The following is a 15,328-nucleotide window of genomic DNA, read 5'->3' as shown; positions in this document are numbered from 1 at the left end:
TTGTGCTGAAAAAATATCCAATCTCCTTGTGAACAAACACCACGTGTAAATCACCAAGAATTAGCCTCTTACCAGATGGTAATAGGTATGCACTTGTTCAGTGAAACCACCGCCTTGCTTCCTCTTTAAAATCCTGAAGTGGGATTTAGAACCGCTCTACCTTTCTTTCTCCACTAGATGGCAACGAGTACCAGCAAGAAACACAGCCTCATCCTTCTTTACAAGCTCACAAAACCACCGTGTATTAAAGGAAAAAAGAGGGCTAATAGTGTATTACCCTTGAGATTTATTCAAAAAACAGTTGATAATGCACTTACAATTAGATGTCTTGTATTCAGCATAAACATAGGCATACGAATTCCTGCAAAGGCTTGCGGCCGGCTGCAGCACGGACCGCAAGTTGTGTGTGACGTGTGCGCCTCCTAATCTGACCGGTTTCTTCCCATAGGACTTCTACTGAGACAGGAGTCTCAGTAGAAGTCCTATGCGAAGAAACCGGTCAGATTAGGAGGCGCACACGTCACACACAACTTGCGGTCCGTGCTGCAGCCGGCCGCAAGCCTTTGCAGGAATTCGTATGCCTATGTTTATGCTGAATACAAGACATCTAATTGTAAGTGCATTATCAACTGTTTTTTGAATAAATCTCAAGGGTAATACACTATTAGCCCTCTTTTTTCCTTTAATACACGGTGGTTTTGTGAGCTTGTAAAGAAGGATGAGGCTGTGTTTCTTGCTGGTACTCGTTGCCATCTAGTGGAGAAAGAAAGGTAGAGCGGTTCTACATCCCACTTCAGGATTTTAAAGAGGAAGCAAGGCGGTGGTTTCACTGAACAAGTGCATACCTATTACCATCTGGTAAGAGGCTAATTCTTGGTGATTTACACGTGGTGTTTGTTCACAAGGAGATTGGATATTTTTTCAGCACAAGAAAATATAGTTGCACCTTATTTATTTCCGTTTGGTAAGGATGAATTTCACTCGGTGGTGGATACACGTATTATTCGGATAGAATACAATTCTACTCACCTGCAAAATATTTATGGACACTTATGAACTTTTATGTTTATGCACCAATGGATTTGCATTATTAATTGGCTTCACAGATTGATATATGTTATATATATTTACTTTTGTTGATTTGGTTCACACATAGATATATGTTATATATTCATTATTTATTTGAGGTTCCTGATTGGTTGAGTGAGTGGTCGGTGAGACCCTATGCGAAGCACTCACAGAACAAAGGGAGAAACGCATATATGGGGCCCCACGCCAAACAGCCCAGTTCCAGCACAGAGACCAGGGTCTCACCAAGAGCTCCGAGCCCCATTCTAACAATCAGGAACCCGTAACATCCGGTTCCAGGTCACCTGATCACTGTGATAACCTCTGATTGGCTATCACAGTGATCAATCACTGTGAAGTCTGCCCCCATGTCTTCTGTCTCTGTGAATGGATGAGACAGATACATTTTATCTTTCTCTCTCCTTGCAGAGATAGAAAGATAGGCCCCTTTCACACATAGGGCTTTTTCACACGGGCGATCCGATCAGATCCGCCTGTCAGTTTTTTAGGCGGATCTGATCGGATCCTCCATGCAGCTCTATGGGGCAGCGGATGTCAGCGGAGACACCTCCGCTGACACCCGCTGCCTTTCATATCCGATCCTGTCCGTGAAATCTGGACGGATGGAAACCCTATTTTTCCATCCGATCCCCCATAGAGAGCAGCGGGAGCTGTGACACCTCCCTCTCCGCACTGCAAGCGGAGACGGAGCTGTCATCCGCCGGCTCGGCGGGGATCGGCGGGTCGATACCCGCTGAGCAGCACGGATCCGCCTACGGAGGCGGACCCTGTGATTGAGCCCTTACTGTCCGTTTGTCTGTTTTTCATCCATCCGATGATGAAAAACATACATGAGTGCATCTCTATGTAAAAACGGATGACAGCAGATGATCATCCGTTAACATCCGTTTTCATCCACTACCATCAATGTCCTTTTTTTGGGACGGATGAATGTCCTATTTTTCATCCGTCAAAAAAACGGATCGGACGAAAAACGGATGTAAACGGACACACGTTTCGTTTTTCATCCGTTTTTGCATTGGTAGTGGATGTAAAAAAAAAACGGATGAAAAATGGATGAAAAATGGATAAAAAATGGATAAAAACAGATGACAAATTGATGAAAAACGGATGAAAAACGGACAAAAAGCGGATGAAAAATGGATGAAAAACGGATGGAAAACTGATACCTTTTTGAAGTGACTGAACTGATGTACTGAACGGACCATATGTGTGAAAGGGGCCTTAAGTGTGTGTAGAAAAAAAAAATAATAATAATAAAAAAAAAAACCTAGATCAAGGTTTGACCTAGGACAGCCCCAGGGTTAGTGTTTGGGTCAGGGTCAGAGGTCAAAGTTAGGGTTAAAGGTCAGAGTCCGTATTTTTAGGAACAGGATTATTTTTTGCAATTAGTCAGTTTTTTTTTATTATTTATTTATTTTTTAATTAGTTAGTTTTTTTTAATTAGTGTCAGTAAGTGTCAGTGTGTTTTAGGTAGGATAAAAAAAAAAAAAAAAAAAAGCAAAATGCACACTATTGTTTCTAGGCTATACTATGGGTACAAACAACAACTAACATATACATATGTGGTATCGCTGCAATCGTCAGGAGCAGGAGAATTTACTTTAAGTGGTAGATTATGGTAGTAGCAAGTAGCAAGATATATACAGTTACATTTAAAAAAACAAAAAAAATGGATTTTTGTAAGATCTTACCGTAAAATCCTTTTCTCTTAAGCTCATTGACAGACGTAGTCTTCTTGATTCTCAAGAGCTGGGTTATGTTGTCTCCGCAGGAGTAGGACTAGGCAGAAAGACAAAACGTTCTGGCTCCACCTTAGGGGCAGTCCCTGAGGGTATATCCTCCCTCTCTCTGCTACAGGGAATCAGTTCTGTTTTAAAGCAGTACAGAGAATTTAACCCAACCCAACTCAATGATAGAGGGGCGGGTACTACGTCTGTCAATGAGCTTAAGAGAAAAGGATTTTACGGTAAGATCTTACAAAAATCCATTTTTCTCTATCGCTCATTGACAGACGTAGTCTTCTTGATTCTCAAGAGCTGGGACATCCAGAAGCAGTGCCACAAATGAGGGGTGGGATTGACAAATCAAATCCAATCTAGAAGGCCCAACCGGTGCCAAACTAGAAGTTTTAAAGGCTCATTATAAACAAAGAATGAGACTAAAGAAAAATTTTCCAACGGAAAAAACCCTCGAGGTAGACCACTGGTCTCCTCAAATTGCGGCCTGCAAAACCTTGCGGCCAAACGAGGCATCAGACGATGCCATTACATCAACTTTATAATGTTTAGTAAAGGTATGCACCGACGACCAGGTAGCCGCCTTGCACACCTGGACCACTGACGCCTGATGGCGAAAGGCCCATGACGCACTAAGTGCCCGAGTGGAGTGCGCCTTAACAGGGAACGGGGGCTCCCGACCCTTAATAGAATAAGCCTGTACTACCGTCTGTCTGATCCATCTGGAAATGGTCGCGGCAGATGCAGGCAACCCCTTTTTGGGTCCATCTGGGATCACAAAAAGTGAATCCGTCTTGCGAAACGAGTCTGTCGTTTTCAAGTATACCCTGATCGCCCGGACCACATCCAAGGAGTGTAAAGCCAACTCCCGAGGATGACTGGGCTTAGGACACAGGGAAGGTAATACAATTTCTTCATTCAGATGAAATTCTGAAACCACTTTTGGTAGGAAGGATGGATTCGGACGAACAACCACCTTATCTCTATGAACCACCAGATATGGTGAACGACAAGATAATGCGGCCAGTTCTGACACCCTGCGTGCAGAAGTAATAGCCACCAAGAAGGCCACCTTCTGGGACAACGTAGGTAGAGGAATCTCCTTAATATCTTCAAAGGGAGGTTTCTGAAGAACCGACAACACTAAATTAAGATCCCAGGGGGGTAACGGCGCGTGCACTGGCGGAGCCAGATGTCGCACCCCCTGGATGAAATTCCGCACCAAGGAATGAGTAGCCAAAGGCTTCTGAAAGAAGATGGCTAATGCTGAGACCTGACCCTTGATAGTACTCAAGGCCAGTTTCTGCTCAACCCCTTGTTGCAGAAAAGCCAATATTCGACTAATCGAATAAGACCGAGGACGGAACCCCAAAGGTTCACACCATGCAATGTAGGACTTCCATGTGCGATGATAAATCTTTCTGGAAGTCGCTTTCCTTGCTTCAACTAGAGTAGGAATAACTGAAGCTGACAAACCTTTGTCCTTCAGCACCTGGGTCTCAATATCCAGGCCGTTAAAGCCAGCGATCGTAAAGCAGGATGGAAGATCGGTCCCTGAGACAGTAGATCCTCCCTGAGAGGAAGTCTCCACGGGACGTCCGCCACCAGTCTGACCATGTCGGCGTACCAAGCTCGACGAGGCCAGTCCGGAGCTACCAGGATTACTGGAATTCCTTCCTCCTCTATCCTGCGAAGAAGTCTTGGCAGTAACGCGAAAGGAGGGAAGGCATATATTAGCTGGTATTGCCCCCACGGGGCGATCAGTGCGTCTGCGGTTTCTGCTAGAGGATCGCGGGAGCGAGCCACGAATCTCTGAACTTTCCTGTTGAATCGTGATGCCAACAGATCCACATCCGGGGTGCCCCACCGTAGGCACAACTGGTGGAAAACGTCTGGATGGAGGGACCATTCCCCCTGATCCAGGGTCTGACGGCTGAGATAATCTGCCTGCCAATTCTCCACCCCCGGAATGAACACCGCAGAGATTGCTGGAACAAATCGTTCCGCCCAGCGAAGAATGCAAGCCACTTCTTTGGCCGCTCGGACACTCTTGGTGCCCCCCTGGTGATTGACATAAGCCACGGCCGTGGCATTGTCCGACTGGATCCGAACCGGGCTGCCCTGGAGCTGCTCGGTCCAGTGAATCAGACAAAGTCTGATCGCTCTCAGTTCCAATACATTTATCGGTAACCTGGATTCTTCCGGGGACCAAAGTCCCTGGACAGATAACTGACCGAGAATTCCTCCCCATCCGGATAGACTGGCATCCGTGGTCACTATCGTCCAATATATTGGCAGAAATGACTTTCCCTGGCTGAGCATCGGAGACCGAAGCCACCAGACCAGAGACTCTCTGGTCTGTTTGCTCAATCGGATCTGATTGTCCAGGGATTCCGGATTCCGATTCCATCTGAGAAGAATCTCTTGCTGAAGAATTCGGGTATGGGACTGGGCAAATGGGACTGCTTCGAATGAAGCCACCATCAACCCCAGAACCCTCATGCAAGTCCGAAGGGAAGACCAGCTGTTGGACAGTAACAACTGGACTGCTGATTGAATTTTTCGGAGTTTCCCTACCGGAAGAAAAACTCTTGTCCTGACTGTGTCTAGAATTAGACCCAGATATTCGAGCCTCTGGGTGGGAACCAGAAATGACTTTTGCTGGTTCACCAGCCACCCGAATTCCTGTAAAGAAATCATAGTAATTTCTATGTTTTGTAGCAAGGTCTGAGGAGACTCTGCATGAAGCAGAAGATCGTCTAGGTAACCAAGGATCGATATACCTCTTTGGCGCAGAAGTGCCAACATTGGGGCCAACACCTTTGTGAAGACCCGCGGAGCCGTGGCAAGACCGAAAGGTAACGCCACAAACTGATAGTGGTTCTCCTCTACGGAAAAGCGTAGAAACCGCTGATGTCCTGCGAAAATGGGAATGTGAAGATAGGCGTCCTTGATGTCTATGGACGCTAGGACATCCCCTGGATGCAGGAAGGCTGCTACCGTGCGAATGGACTCCATTCTGAATCTTCTTATGTTGACGAAAGAATTGAGTGCTCTTAAGTCCAGAATTGGACGCACTTTGCCCTCTTTCCTGGGTATTGTAAACAGGTTTGAATAAAACCCTTGAAACCGTTCTGTCCAAGGAACGTGGACTACCACTCCTTGTTGTAGTAAATCTGTGACTGCTCTCCGCAGATCTTCTAAACGATCTGAGGATAGTCGGATATTGGAAGGGAAGAATCGCGCCGGTGGGAGAGATCGAAACTCGATCTTGTACCCTGACCTTATGACTTCGCAAACCCATTTGTCCGGGATTCTGGAAAGCCATGGATCCGGGAACCGGCGAAGACGTCCCCCCACCCCAGTTATGGGTGGGGGCGCACCTTCAGGCTTTGGATGGTTTATCTTCAGGTCTGGAGGGGGCGGGCTTTTGCTTGCCCGACCAACGACCCCTGGCGCCTCCTGCAGGAGCTTTGGAGGACTTAGTTTTTTCACCCGCGGGACGAAAAAACCTCTTGTGAGCAGAAAAAGAAGGCCCTCGTCTTTGACGAGTTCCTCTACCTTTAAAATTTTGCGGTAAAAAGGTGCTCTTTCCACCCGTGAGATCTTTAATGATCTCATCTAAGTTGGCTCCAAATAGACGCTCTCCTGAAAAGGGGATATTAGCCAATGCTTTTTTGGAACCTTGGTCGGCTAACCAACCTTTTAGCCACAGTGTACGCCTGAGAACCACTGCTGAGACTGATGCCCGCGCCAATAATGGAGTGGCGTCTAACGCCGCATCACACACAAACTGTAACCCCTGTATCATTTGTTCCAACAAATCTGATACCGCCTGAGGGACCTCTTCTAAGTCCCGGCGTAACCACTTGGTCCATTCAGTTACAGCCTGCGAAACCAGACCAATAGCTATTATAGGTCTGAAAGCTGATCCAATCAAGGAAAACATGGTGCGAGACATAGCTTCTATCTTGCGATCCACTGGATCTTTAAAAGACGGAGCGTCTTCTAAAGGAATAACCGTGTCTTTATTCAGTCTAGCAATTGGTGAATCCACCACAGGTGGTTCTGTCCATTTCTTAATAAGGGTTTCCTCAAACGGATAACGCCTGTCAATGCGTTTAGAAATAGTAAAAGTGCGTTTTGGCAGACGCCATTCTTCTTCGATTGGATTGCCAAAACATTTGGGCAATGGAAAAACCTTCGCCACTTTGATGCGTTTTTTAGTCCCAAAAGGGATTTCAGTTTCAGCTATTTCCGATGGAATACCCTGTAACCTTAAGGTCTCTTTCGAACAGATACAATGAGTGCGTTTACCAACGCTTCCTCTCGGGCTATGGCGGATGCCGAAACATCCTCCTCACTGTCTGAAGAGACAGGACCCGAGACACCAATCCCAGATGAAGTACCTGCAACTGCAGAAATGGGTTCAGAATCTGAACCTGAGGTTTCAGATAATATGGGGTTAGGCGGGGGTCGCTTTCTTGCGCCCTGTCCCTGACAAGCCACTTCCACCCGGGACACAAAAGTTTCCATAATAGCTGACAATGATTCAATTGTCAATGGGGTGCTGGAGGATCCCGCAGACCCCTCGAGGGGATCCGGAGGAGATACATGAGTGGCAGGGTCCATGTTAATACAGGACACCTTTGCCAGCAAAACAAAAAAACTTTTTTTTTTTTTTTTTTTTTGTGTGTCTCCCCCTAGCGCAATAGCGCCCCTCAGAGTACCTGCTTCTCGATCCCACAGAGAGAGAGAGGGACCCCCAAGGCTCACCAACCGATGCAGTGCAGTTTCCAACCAACTGCAGTCAGCGTCTGTCTTACACAGACTGGAAGGAGCTGTTTGCTTTTTCCCGGGTAGAAGGCGTGGCTCCGCCCCCTGTGTACGCCTTCCGGCGTTCCCAGCTCTCCACGAGGTAGCTGGGCTCACAAAACATGGCCGCCTCCATAGAAGAGACATAAGACTCCAAAAACATGGCGGCCGGCGTGACCTGAGGACATACATGCATTCGGTCTACGGCAAAATGGCGGCGGACCGCCGAAATCGTTTTCCCAGCACATCCACCTGCATCTCTGCTAAGAGGCGATATATGGATCTACAGAAGATACACTACACATAAGGTAGGATTATACCTCCTATGTCTGCTGTAATGTTACAGTCTGCTGGGTAGAGTGTTAGCTCTTAAACCAAGTCCACTTCCCACAAACACATGCTGTATTACAAGGGGGACTTGTAAGTATCAGATATATACTGACCATATATGGAGGGGCCCATAATACATACTGCCTCATAACGAGGAAAAAAGGGAACGTTTACTCACCATACCGAACCGACAGGCACCCTCTCTTCACAATACCCTCTCCACCGGGGTGGGGGTTTGTGGACCACTCCGGACGCCTCGACTCTCTGGTACCTGGCGTCCAAGCGAGACTTTTAACTCGCAAGATCAGTCCCTCCACTGGGACTCCGTCGCGGCCGACCCAGCGCGGAGCTCTGGTCTGCACGCGCTCGTAGGCAGAAACCGGGGTGACCACTGGATCTCAACATCCAGCCCGTCGCCCGGCCCCGCATACTTACTTGAATATGTCGCGGCCGACCAAGCGCAATGCCATGGTCTGCGCGCGCTCGTAGGCCGGCTGGGGTGACCACAAGTGTCGCCCAGTCCGGCATTTTTGCTTGAAGATCTCACAGGAAAAAAAAAAAAAACACTGGAGAAAACTACCTAAAAAATGTCTTTTTCTTAAAGAAAAAAAGTCTTGCCAGGACCAAAAGATCCCAGCAAGGAACTTAGGTCCTTACTCCTGACTAGACAGAAAAAAACTGATTCCCTGTAGCAGAGAGAGGGAGGATATACCCTCAGGGACTGCCCCTAAGGTGGAGCCAGAACGTTTTGTCTTTCTGCCTAGTCCTACTCCTGCGGAGACAACATAACCCAGCTCTTGAGAATCAAGAAGACTACGTCTGTCAATGAGCGATAGAGAAATGTATTTTACTATTTTCAGACAGTTTTCCTTGGATAATAATAATAAAAAAAAAAAAAAAAATCAGGAGATATCTATTGCCATATACCACCAAATAAAAGTCCAATTCAACATGAAAAAAAAAACAAAAAAAACAAACAAGGTATAATCCACCTGGATGCACAAATTATTTGTGTTGTATGGTTTTACTAACACATGTTAAAGCTGCAAAATTGGGTTTAAGCATTAAGATTTGTTTTACCCTTAGGCCCCTTTCACACATACGGTCTGTTTGTTCGTTTTTCATCCATCCGTTGATGGATGAAAAACGGACATCAATGTATCTCTATGTAAAAACCGATGACAACGGATGATCATCCGTTAACATCCGTTTTCATCTGCTTCCGTCAATGTCCGTTTTTTGGAACGGATGAATGCCCTATTTTTCATCTGTCAAAAAAACGGATCGGACGAAAAACTGATGTAAACACACAAACGGTCCCTTTTTCATCCGTTTTTGCATTGGTTGTGGATGTAAAAAAAAACGGATGAAAAATGGATAAAAAATGGATGGAAAAACGGATAAAAACGGATGAAAAACGGATGAAAAACGGATGAAAAATGGATGAACTGATACATTTTGACGTGACTGAACTGATGAACTGAACGGACCGTATGTGTGAAAGGGGCCTTAGGCTCAAAGGGGTTAACTGGTGAAGGGGAGCAAATAGAAGTTGATTGTTAGGATTTATTTACTTTAAAGCAGGCATGTCCAACCTGGGGCCCGGGGGCTGCATGCGACCCGGAACCGCCGACAATGCGGCCCACTGCCCCCTGACAATTTCTTTTTTTTTTTGCTGGGGAGGAAAGGAATCAAGTCGCGGGCATGGCCAACTAACTGTAGGCAGAGGCTGCCTCGGATGGGATCATCCACTAATTGTGTTAAATTAGTGCGGGGGGGGGAGGGGGGCGCAGCAGCGCGGGAAGGCATTTTTTTACTTATATACCTTAACTAAAGTATATATTTTATATGCGGCCTGAGAAAATTTCTCTACACTCAACGTGGCCCAGAGAAGGCAAAAAGGTTGGACACCCATGCTTTAAAGGGAGCCTTTAAAGCACTTGACATTGGCTGGATTGTCATGCGCACGTCATGCGTTGATGACATATACATATGTAGCAGATGCATTAAATAATGAAACATTTCCAAAACAACTGAAAATGATGCATAAAAACTGGAAAGCATGCTAAATGTTTGCTGCTTGCTGATTTGATTTACAACGATCGCAACTCAGGAACATTTCCTGGACTGACCTCTGATGTGTCATTGTAGGAGCCACTGTCAGAGTCATTCTGGATGTGAGCGGCTACTTATCCATCATTATCTCTGCCTGTACAGTCATTTTGTACACGTTACTTGGTGGACTCTATTCTGTCGCCTATACTGATGTCATTCAGCTTCTCTTCATGATGGTCAGTCTGGTGAGTAAAGCCCAAATTCCCACAATGTTTACTATAGAGTCCAGTGTACAAATGGCCTCAAGGACAGCTCCAGCTAAACCCTTAGAACTGAAACACACACTATACAAAAATTGTCTGCAGATTGCTCACCATTGCCCCCCTGAGAACAGCAATGTGGAAGACTACTGAGGACCATCATACTGGTGCCATCCATCGTCAACTCTCTCTTCTTCTAGAAGGCCCATCTTGGTACTTTCTCCTCCCACCCTTTAGTTAAGAGAGTAGGCACTCCCTTAACAAGCCTGATTTCAAACTGCTGGTGTGTTGCAACATATTATTAAGACCAATGATCAAATGATGTGACATATGAATGAGTAGATGAACCAAATGGTTCTTTTATGTATTTTCCTGGAGCTGTTCTGTCAAAGGTGATGTGGCAGTGTGGCTACATGTTATAGAGATTTCTGATTCATTCTCTTATCATATGAATTTATTGTCATCTTACAGCTTAGAAGTGCTTGGTTGGAAATGCATTGTCTACTGAAGTCATTGTAGTATCCTACAGTTTGACATATACGTAAATGGGTCAGTGAGGACACCTTTAATTGGTGTTTGGCATACTCATAGACCATGGATGCTCCTCCTGTGGCCCTCCAGCTGTTGTGGAACTACAAATCCCATCATGTCTCTGCCTTTTGGAGTCATGCCTCTAAGTGTTAGCTTGCAATGACTTATTGGACATGTAGTTCTGCAACAGCCGGAGGGCCACAGGTTAAGCACCCATGTCATAGAACAGTGTTTTTTAACCTTTTTCCAGTCGAGGCACCCTTTAAAAATTATGAACAATCTTGAAGCACCCTTTAAAAAACTATGGACAGTTTCGAGGCACCCTTTAAAAAACTATGGACAGTTTCGAGGCACCCTTTAAAAAACTATGGACAGTTTCGAGGCACCCTTTAAAAATGGACAATCTCAAGGCACCCCATTCTAAAATGTAAAAATCATTCTAATAGTTTTACATCAGGCAGCAACAATTACACAAGTAATTACCCAACGTTAGAGGTGATTTATTCTTCCAAAGCAAATACACTTTTAAAAACCTGTACAGACTAGTATTCCAAAGTTTCTCTTCTCCCTTTAGTTTTTCTCCATCATTCAGATAATGTGCCCCAATGCTGATAGAGAAAGGCAGGGGAGGGTCAAACAAGGATGCTATGCAGGTGACTGACATCCTCCTTATCAACTGATGATGCCACTGGTCATTAGAAAGCCGGCAGTTAGAAAGTTGTAATCGTGCACAATGAAAACATGTGGCTTTGTGTAACTAAAAGTCAGGCTTCACCCACACACCAGCTTGTATATTTGGCCAATTTATAGGCATTTTGCAGAGGCACCCCTGAAGAAGCCTCCAGGCACCCTGGTTGAAAAAGGCTGTCATAGGCCATTCCTCCATAGAGCCCCATGCCCTTGGGACACATACCTGACATTGAACTACAAGGAGCTTCCAGGTGAAGATAGAAAAAAAGAACCCCCGACTTAAAAGAGCACATTTTTGCAAATAGTCCAGATTTCCAGTGTGTGAAGTAAGGTGGGTAGGCTTAAAGTGAACTTTAGAAACAAAAGCTTGCATTTAAAGTGGTTGTCAAGGCTGAAGGTTTTTGTTTAGCATTCACTGCATTAAAGTAAAAAAATCTTCTATTGTCAGCTCCCCCCAATGAAACCAATCTCGATCCAGCGCTGTGCCTTAGAGCAGCAACGCTACTCTCTCTCCCTTCCTGGACTCAGGGAGAGCAGCTGGAACCATTGGCTCCTACTGCTTTCAATCAAATATAGTGATTAGGAAGCAGTGGGCGGGGCTGGGCTGCACTGTAAAGCCCCGTACACACGTACCGAATGTCGGCCTGAACGATCGGCCGTCTTTTGTCTGGTGCTGTCCTGTCGGTTGAAAAGTGCTAAAGACTGCACCCGAATTTTGTGGGCCAACAACAGCCGACTGCAGAAGTGATGTCATGTGATGGTTAACTTTCCGTGTGTTTTTTCTTCTCAGAGCATGCCCAGTCTTGCTCATCTGCTGTTTGTCGGCCGAATTCTGTACTGACTGGCGAACAATCGGCCGTTCTGGTGTTGGCCAACAAAAATTTGAATGCCTGCACACCAGATTCTGTTCGGCCGAAAAGTCGCAGTCGGTTGTCGGAAGCATCATACTAACAAGCTGACAATCGGCCGATCGGTCGGTGGCCGAATATTTACGGCCGACAATCGATACGTGTGTACGGGCCTGTAGTGTCTATATTCACACAGAGAACAGCTCAGGATCCAGCCCACACAGGAGGCAGCCTCCTATGGTAACACACACAGAAAAGGAGTAGCCAGGAGCGCCGGCAGGGGACCGAGAAGAGGAGGATCCGGGCTGCTTTGTGCAACACCATTGCACAGCGCAGGTAAGTATGACATGTTTGTTATTAAAAAAAAAAAATTAGTATATTCCTCAATAGCCACAAAGTATATAAATCTTCTTTGTGTGCCCCAGATGCCTTTGGAACCTTAGTTATTACCCTGTAAAACTAGCAGTGACATCATCCTTGTATTGTACATAGCCTGTGCAGAGAGCAGTGGTGTGGGAGGGACCCAGCAGACTCCACCCACTACAGACTGCCTGCAGAAAAATGCAGGAGGGGCGGAGACCAGACCAGTCAACCTACACAAGAAGAGAGAGCAGCAGTGACTGGTCTTTATTACAGGAAGCTCTTGAAATACTTGATAAAAGCACAGTTCCAAAAACAATATGCAAAGAACCCATATGCCTTTTTCTAAACTTTGGATGCCATGGTGGAGGGTTGTTTTTTTTTATTGGCATATTTGTCCCACTTAGGGAGATTCGCCCTCTATGTCTGCCCTTGTACCCATTGTCATTTGGACTGACAGTTAGGAAAAATCCAATATTTTGTGTTGCCACATTAAGAGGACATGCAAACTCTAGGCAGACACAGAGTCATGCCTTTGCAGTGCAAGGTTACAGTGCTTGACGAAGATACACTGAAGGTGAAAAAGATGTTTGCGGCCAAGGGGAGTCAAAGCCTGAAGCTAGAATGCCAGGGGGGCAGGTATGGGGCAGGTAGGGAAATTGGGTGTTACTGTCTGCATTTTGCCCATGCTTTGCTGCAACTGTCTGTTTGCAACCCACAAATTTGCTATGTCTGCTTGTTTGTTGCCTATCTATTGTCATGACTGTCCATTTGTGGCCATGTAGTGTCACAATCACCCATTGTTTTGCCCATATATTGCTACCTCTACCCATTTATTGCCCATGTATTGCCACCTTTGTCCTTTTGTTACCAATATAATTCTACCAATGCCCTTTTGTTGCCCATGTAATTCTACCATTGCCCTTTTGTTGCCCATGTAATTCTACCATTGCCCTTTTGTTGCCCATGTAATTCTACCATTGCCCTTTTGTTGTCCGTGTAATTCTACCATTGCCCACCATTGCTCTTTTGTTGACCATGTAACTCTACCATTACCATTTTGTTGCTCATGTACTTCTGCCACTGCCCTTTTGTAGCCCATATACTTCTACCATTGCCCTTTTGTTACCAATTTATTTTAACTTTGCCCTTTTGTTGCCCATGTAATTATACTAGGGATGCACCAATACCAGTTTTTTAAGACGAGTACCGATATTTTTCCTCAAGTACTCGCCGATACCAATTACCAATACCTATTTTTAGTGTCATGTAACAGTTTTTTTTTTCGATCATTTAAAAAATGATTACTTTTTCCTTATAATTATGAAGAACTGTAACTCAAAAGACATTTTGAAACAAAAAAAAAAAAAAAATTTTTATTTGCTTGTCACAATGCTGTGAAAGCTCAAATTTCACAGAACATGTGCAAATTATATTATAAATATGCATCACACAGGATGTAGGACCTGCTCGCAGCAGGTAGATGGATGGGCTCAATGAGCTAGAAGTACATGCACAGGTGGAGATGGTTGGATGATCAACTCCTCTGCTGAAGATCAGTGCAATATTGAGTGGATGTTTGAGCTGCTATCCCACAATAGATGAATGGATAGGCTGCAACCCGACCATAAAGTAGATATAGCACACAACTCAATACATGAGCTAGATAAGACGTGATAGTGGACAGTCCTAATGGCATGTAGGTCTAGTGCAATAAACATAGACTTAAGCCCCGTACACACGATAAGAAAATCTGTACGGAAAAATCATCCGACGACCGATCCGCCGATTTTCGGATTGTTAATATGGTGCTTTCGACAGCCGACTCCGACTTTTCGGGCTGACAAAATCCTGATGTGCAGGCTATAAAATTTAAGTCGTCCGTCAACACAACGTCCGATTTTCGTCTTATTAGTACAGATTTTGACGGAAAAAAATCTTAAGAGCAAGACTAGGCATGCTCAGAGACGAAAGAATACATACAAAGCAATCCAACACATGACATCACTTCTGAAGTAGAATTCTGTCGTATGGGAAAATTGGGATGAAAATAACCTCTTCACTTTCCACATCAGACTAGCATGCCACAAAAAACGGATGACAGATTGTTTGATAATCTGATCGTGTGTACGGGGCTTTACAGTCCAAAGCCGTAAAAGCTGTATACTGTATGCCGTCCTGTGTGATAATCAACATAAGTACAATAGACAAGACAACATGACTACAAGAGAAATGCCGGATATGTAACAGGACTCACTGCCGTGTGGGGGGATGTAACCCTATCCGCCCCCAAGCTGATGTCAATTCTGGTATCGGTTTCAGATATCGGAGCATTTGCATGAGTACTGAAACTCGTCCAAATGCTTAGTGTTGGCAATTATACTGATCCTGGTATCAGTGCAACCCTAAACTCTACAATTGCCCTTTTGTTGTCCATGTGCTTCCACCATTGTATTTTGTTGCCCATGTACTGTATGCCCTTTTGTTGTCCATGTGCTTCCACCATTGTTTTTTGTTGCCCATGTACTGTATGCCCTTTTGTTGCCCATGTATAGTAAAAATTGCCCCTTTTGTTGTCCATGTTTGATCGCCAGTGTGTTTCCCACGTTTG

General features: G+C 45.2%; 1 protein-coding gene across 2 annotated transcripts in view; it reads left to right on the top strand.

Annotated features, from left to right (window-relative positions):
• LOC309546278 (high affinity choline transporter 1-like) overlaps positions 1-15,328 on the top strand; it is a 90,040-nt gene that overhangs the window by 29,976 nt on the left and 44,736 nt on the right. For both annotated transcript variants that reach the window (XM_082245867.1, XM_082245866.1), the window contains exon 4: positions 10,125-10,273. In XM_082245867.1, coding sequence (XP_082101993.1) covers positions 10,125-10,273 — 149 coding nt within the window. The remainder of the gene's footprint in view (positions 1-10,124; positions 10,274-15,328) is intronic.

This window comes from Pelophylax lessonae, assembly GCF_965119305.1.
Source record: "Pelophylax lessonae genome assembly, chromosome: 2".
Classification (NCBI taxonomy): Eukaryota; Metazoa; Chordata; class Amphibia; order Anura; family Ranidae; genus Pelophylax; species Pelophylax lessonae.
This window is presented reverse-complemented; position numbering and strand designations above follow the sequence as displayed.